The 6768-nt window shown below is 44.8% G+C and overlaps 1 protein-coding gene and 1 long non-coding RNA gene across 3 annotated transcripts in view; one reads left to right on the plus strand and one right to left on the minus strand.

Moving 5' to 3' along the window:
* LOC119021333 (glutamate receptor-interacting protein 2-like) overlaps positions 1 to 740 on the minus strand; it is a 264095-nt gene extending 263355 nt beyond the window's left edge. For both annotated transcript variants that reach the window (XM_037101558.1, XM_037101555.1), the window contains exon 1: positions 290 to 740. In XM_037101558.1, coding sequence (XP_036957453.1) covers positions 290 to 344 — 55 coding nt within the window. In that variant the 5' untranslated portion in view covers positions 345 to 740. The remainder of the gene's footprint in view (positions 1 to 289) is intronic.
* LOC119021335 lies at positions 52 to 5326 on the plus strand. The gene is made up of 3 exons (XR_005075527.1): positions 52 to 376; positions 3935 to 3975; positions 4301 to 5326. It is a non-coding gene; the product is annotated as an uncharacterized LOC119021335 (long non-coding RNA).
* The last annotated feature ends 1442 nt before the right edge of the window (positions 5327 to 6768 follow it).

The raw sequence follows: 6768 nt of genomic DNA on the forward strand, positions 1-6768 counted from the left end.
CTCAATCAGCACACTGAGCACATGCGCCAAAAACAAACGCGCGCGCGCGCACACACACTTCCAGTGATCCAGAAAACTCCCAAGAAGCCACGAAGCGGAAACTGGAAAGAGTCAAAGTGTCTCCAGAAAAACAAACTGCTCACATTTCAGCGCAGATCCGACAACAAGCAACACACAACACACACGCCCGCGTGCACACAACAACAACAACAACAACAAGGCTGGCACGCAGCGCACGTGCCGGCGCAAAAGCACAAGGAGCGCACAGGAAATTGATTTGCCCTCCTACCTTCCTCGTGCATCCGCTGCAGACAGAAAGTGAGGTTCCTCCGCCAGCCCGGCATGGTGATGAAGGAGACGAGGAAGTGGAGGAGAGGTCTGGCTGATGAGGAGGATGAGGGAGGTGGTGGTGGTGGTGGTGATGAGGAGGAGGAGGGATGATGAAGAGGAGTGATGGTGATGATGGAGAGAGTAGATCCTGTCCGGTGGAGGTGGTGACACGAAGGCGACAGCGGCCACTGCAAATATAACGATCCCCCCTGCGTCTTCTTCTTCTTCTTCTTCTTCTTCTTCTTCTTCTTCTTCTTCTTCTTCAGTTCTTCTTCTCCTGCTGTCCCCCGGTGTGTCTCTCGGTAAACGGCGAGCAGCGGCTGCTCTCTCCGGTAACGACCCCGCTGACAGTCCGTGTGACAGTCGGTCCCGCTGCGGCACCAATGGTCTCTCTCTCTCTCTCTCTCTCTCTCTCTCTCTCTCTCTCTCCCTCTCCCCCCCCTCTCTCTCTCCCTCTCTCTCTCTCTCTCTCTCCCTCTCTCTCTCTCTCTCTCTCTCTCTCTCTCTCTCCCTCTCCCCCCCCTCTCTCTCTCTCTCTCTCTCTCTCTCCCTCTCCCCCCCCTCTCTCTCTCCTCTCTCTCTCTCTCTCCCTCTCTCCCTCTCTCTCCCTCTCTCTCTCTCCCTCCCTCTCTCTCTCTCTCTCCCTCTCTCTCCCTCTCTCTCTCTCTCTCTCCCTCTCCCCCCCCCCTCTCTCTCTCTCACCCTCACGCGCTCTGCTAACAGAGTCCAGTCACCCCCTCCTCTCTCTCTCTCTCTTCCACTCTTCCTCTATGTCTCTCTATCTGTTGCCTCTGTGTGTCACCCCTGCTGTCTCTCCATCTCTGTACTCTACATCTCCTCTCATTTAGCCTACTGTCCCCTCTTCTCTGCTCACCCCTCACACTTCTGTCCTCCATGCAACCATCTCTCCCCCTTCCTTGAGTTCATTTTAAGTTCAGTGGGTTTTTTTTTTGTTTTTTTGTTTTTTTTACCAAGACAAAACATTTTCCAAGGGTTAGGGTGCTCATACGTCTGGGTGCTTGTGTCATCTTCTATAACGTCATTTCTGCCCTCATAGGCTGATTAAACAGAGGCTGCATAGACATGGAACCAGTAAGTTCATATCAAGGTGTTGAGCTTCTGTTTTTTAAAAGTTCTGGTGCAGCTTCCCGAGCTCTCAGACACAGCAGACATGTCAGGATGAAGTTTTGGGGGAAAATATTTAATGATGAACGTGTCGTATTGAACAAGGTGGTGCGAAATATATGTGATGCTGTCAGACAATGTGGGATCACGATGCTTGTTAAGGGAAGCGTGCTGGCGCAGTGGGCGGTGCTGCTGCATGTGCTTCTTGCTCGCAGCAAATAACAAAAGAAAGGTCCTGGGTTCAAGTCCCGGCCGGGGGGCGGCAGGGGCTTTCTGTGCAGAGTGTGTGTGTGTGTTCGCTCTGAGCCTCCGGTTTGATTCCTCCCAGAGTTCAAATACATGAAAGGGAGGCTAATGCAAACCCATGACACTGCAAACAATAAGGGGTTACAGATGAATATTAATGAGATAATAATGCAAACTTAAAATGTTTTTTCTGTTGATAACTGAATAAACAAGCTGGTCTCAGAGGAAAATAAGGTCCAGAGAGGTGGCAGGGTCCGCCAAATAATAACAAAGTAAAACAGTATGAAATTGTGTTGTCCTTTAAGGTCAGTTTGTTTATTCAGCTAAGATTAAAAAAAGAGAGTTTATTTAGTTTGCTAAGGCATAAGTCAATGATTCCATGTCTTCTGCAGAGCGCTCCATCAAAGTGCAGCACTGCAGACGCAGGCTGATATTTTGAGTTGTTCTAATCAGACCTCTGCTCAGGTCGAAGTGAGCTGCGATGTGAAAAGTTTCCCCCGCCCTCAAACAAATGCAACAAAGGGATAAAAGGCGTGTCAGGAGGATGTCAGACTGTCCGTCTGCTGATGCCCACACAGTTCTGAGAAAAGGGCTAATCAGGCAAAGTACAGTGAGTGAGAACACCTGTGTGGGTGGACCGCGGCTGTGTGTGTTCCCGTGCAGTGTGTCTGCAGGAATAGTGATTAAACTAAACTGTGAAACTGTGAAACTGTTCACTTCGACTTGTTGTTTTCTGCATTACAATCATGGGCCTAATATGTCAAGACTGAAATCTAAAATCCTGTAAACACAGCACGTGCATTGTGCTGCTAATGTAAAGTAGGTTATGTTTTTTTAAGAAACAGGGATTCATCCTGGACAACAATCTCAAAAAACTGATTTACAGGGAACAGAAACACACAAACACGATGCATAAAAGCAGCTAGAGCAGCCAAATACAAACAAAAAAGAGCAATGAACAGTAATATGTGATGTAGAGTGGAGAAAAGTTATGCAGTATTTTTTGGCATATAAGAGCAAGAAGCAGTGTGTCATGTGATGAATGACAGGTGAGTGTAAAAGCACAGGTGGGTACGGAGGCGACCGATGACACCACACTTCACATCCTCCCCTGTGATAAAACTGGATTGTGTTGACCTTGTGTTTTGCGGGACAGCTCTCATGTTTGTATTGTTAATTAAGTTGTCACAGAGACAAATTCCCAGCGCTGTCACTTAAAATATAAATTCAGTTGATGCAGACTCAGGAGTTCAGATCACCTGCCGCGGACGCTGATTAAAGAAGAATTACTTTGTTTGTCCATCGATAATTGGGCTGTGTGCAGAAGACGGCCCTTAACGGGGACGCTGTTTCCAGCTGTCTGCTTTTTAAACCAAGTTATTTTAATTGGTTAGAAGTGTTCGGAAATACGTTGAGTGTCTTTGGTAATTTTATTTCTTTACTTGGCTGCAAGTGCAAGTTTCAATGGCCTCTGGGAACGCTGAATGAACTTTGTATAAGAGACTAGCATACTTCAGATGTTAAGCATTTTAATATTTAAAGATTTCTTTAATCGCTGAGCTACAGTCACTTGTTCAACAGGAAGTTGTATGACTAATGCCTCTCTCAGTTTTCACTGCAAAGAATGTGACTCAACCACACAGAGAAGGTCAGAGTGATCTGAAGGTAAAAAGCGAGCGGCACCTGGGTACAAAGTTTCAGTTTTGAAGTCGTGCAGTCAGGAGATGTACAGCGATTGCTTTCGAACCACTCATTCCCACAGACACCTGAAGGCATCGCACGCATGCTTGCCTATGTGCTTATGTGTGTTACCACTAGATGGCATGTTGTCTTGTTGTCCCATTGTTGTCACCTGCTGCTGCTGATGAAGTAACATGTTGGAGAAAAGACAGCAAACGTCTGTGGCAGTAAAACGTAAACGTAAGTTTTTGCAAGCTGGATAACTACTTAATGTCACGGCCAGTGTTTTCAAAATGTGCCCTCTCTAAAGTAATAAGTCGGTGTGCTTCAGACAAAGTGATCATCAGATGGTTCGAACACCATCCGAAACCTCCACCGCCACCTTTCCACGATCAGAACTGGAGAAACTGTGTCTGACAATTCTTTTTTCCCCGGACTGACAATCTGACGAGCACAATCACAGCACACAGCGAGTGGCCAGAAGTGACAGAGTATGCTAGATAAAGAGCTCCTCATTCAGACTCACTAACACACTTATTACCGTCATTTACAGGTACAAAACCCTGAATGCCTCTGAGGAGAGACCGACTGAAGGTGTGCACCTTTACCTGTATTTTCTCCAAGGCTTTAAGTGCGACTCAGGAACTTTGTATGAGTTGGTTTATTTCAAGCGTGTTAGAATAATTTTTTTTTTTAACCACCAGAGGCCAGTATAAGTCCACAACAATCTAACAAATGCAGATCCAGACACTGCACTCTGGTTTGGTCTCCACCAACAGCATGATAAAATATTGTGCTCTTGAGTTGTTCGATGCTCGACGTGTTGAGCTGATGACTGTCTGTCGTCTCGTTCAGTCATTAGAGCTGTTGTTGAAATATTGATAAGTGACGCTTTACTTAAACTTTATTTCCCGTCCAGCAATCAGAAGAAGAACTGTGTGTCCACGTCTTGAAGAGCTGAATGTTCCCCTCGCCCGAGTCTCCGTGGAGCTTCAGCGTACATCGCCGTGACATCACAGATGAGGGGGTGGAACAGGATCTTCTACATTTAATGACTGCGGATTGAGGACAGCGTTCACCAGCACAAAGTGAGCTGCCCCCGAGGCGAAGGAAGAGCAGATTCAAACACACATCAGCAATCGTAGTGCAAGATGGCAAACACACACACACACACACAAAATCACATTCCCACACACTGGATTCGTCCTTGAAGGCACTGACTCAGGTTTTACACACATATAAAGCCCTCCAAGCTGCATTTAGTCAGGGGGTGAGTACAGCGTCAGTGTCAGGAACTCAGCTTCATTATAACACGTCATCGAGGGCTTTTTAATGAACAAGAACTTTTTGAAATTGAGTTCAAATAGCAGTCTGACACAAAGATTCTCCTCCCATGGCGCGCTTCCTCAATGTCTCCAAGTGCTCGGGCTTCATTACATCGACATGAACAGAGCAAGAACAAAGCAGGGTTAATGGAAAAAGTCTTTGTATTTATTTCTTTGCTTTGTTAATTTGAATGATGTTATTGACTCTCTGTTGTTTGTGATCATCAGCCTGTCTTCACAGTTAACCCACTTTTGGCCAGTCCACCATTTTGATTCAGACTCAAACAAACGATGGCAGCGTACGTTTCTTGATGTTGCAACTTTATGTGTCTTTAGGTCCAATATTAGGCTCAGGAAACTATCATGTTTTGGCTTTAAATGCCTGGTATTGTCCCAACATCTCATCGAAAATATCAGGTTTTGTTACGACAAAGTGGTCCGTCTGCCATCTTCTCCGTGTCTCGACGAGATCAGCCAACATACATGGAAAATGATAGTGATGCATATTTCAGGTGTTGACCTCAGTTACTCCACAACTGGTGCACATATTATATACTGTATATTATTATTATAAGATTTCCTTTTCATGATTCCATCTTTATATGACATGTAAACCAACATTAAAAACAGTCACTTCAGTCCATGGCGACAAGATTTTCACCAGTGGGATTCAACTTTTTTTGGAACATTTTGTTTGAAGCTACACAGTCGACAGCAGGACGCGACAGCTCTCCACTGAAACTCTGAGTCAGCAGCTCAGTTCCACTGCAGGTTGACCTCTCGGAGTGTTTCCCCTGGTTAGACACATACAGGAAAACCACACAAATGCTTTGAATAATTAAATTAGTAGGTAGAAGCGAAAATTAAAACATTTAAAGAACATCAGATATCGTTAGTATGTCGGTATTCTGCATCATACATATGATTAAACCAAATAAACCACAATGATATCAGTGGAGGACATTACAGGCTGATATCCAGATCAGAATTAAGAGGCAAATTATCCAGTTTATTGACTAGGAAATCATTTTGTACAGTAATGGTCCTTTTATAATGAGGTGATTTTCACTGTACCACACACACACACACACACACACACACACACACACACACACACACACACACATCTGCACAGCAGTACTGTCTCACACAGCTGTGGGTTGTTCGCTGGAGGACTCTGACCTCTTGTGGCTCTTCGCTAGAGGTGCAGCGTGAATTGTCCCTGCGCAATGTACAGTGTGCTGTGACTGAAGTCTCTGATCCACGAGCTACCTGCACCACAAACTGCTGACTTCATCAAGTTAACACACACACACACACATACATACACATGCGCACACACTCCAAAAACACCTCCTCTTTACTGCAGTGTTCATTCCAAACACAGTATTTAATGCTCACACAGCCTCTCGCTCCATCTCTGACACACACACACACACACACTCACACACACACACAAAGGAGACAAATTATAATGAAAATCTAGCATGTTGCACAGCCAAGCACAGCTGCTCACATATTGCTCAGTAATGAGATCAGACAAAAAGAACATTTCATGCGGTCGATATATAACATGCAACCACAGTAAAAAAGGACCCGCGGACACAGTGACACAAACACAGTGCAACAAATAAGAGGAATAAGCAGAGTGCTGTGCTTTTGATGACAAATGTGCAGGTCAGCACAAGTTTTTGAAGTTTACAGAGCTGCAGCAGAGATGCAGCGCTGGCAAAAAATATACACAACAAAGGAAAAGTTCTTATTTTTCTCCCACTCCTTCATGGAGCAGCCATGTTGGAGGACTGATCCTGTTCACAGCAGCTGCAGTGCTGTCATAAGCTGGACACTCTTAATGTCAAATGAATGTTTGTTTTCTATCTATCTATCTATCTATCTATCTATCTATCTATCTATCTATCTATCTATCTATCTATCTATCTATCTATCTATCTATCTATCTATCTATCTATCTATCTATCTATCTATCTATTATCCTGTTGCTGATCAATGTATAAGCCTATGAACGCATTATTAAGATAAGACACTTTATTGATCCCAAAGG

The sequence above is a fragment of the Acanthopagrus latus genome, chromosome 6 (assembly GCF_904848185.1).
Source record: "Acanthopagrus latus isolate v.2019 chromosome 6, fAcaLat1.1, whole genome shotgun sequence".
NCBI lineage: Eukaryota > Metazoa > Chordata > Actinopteri > Spariformes > Sparidae > Acanthopagrus > Acanthopagrus latus.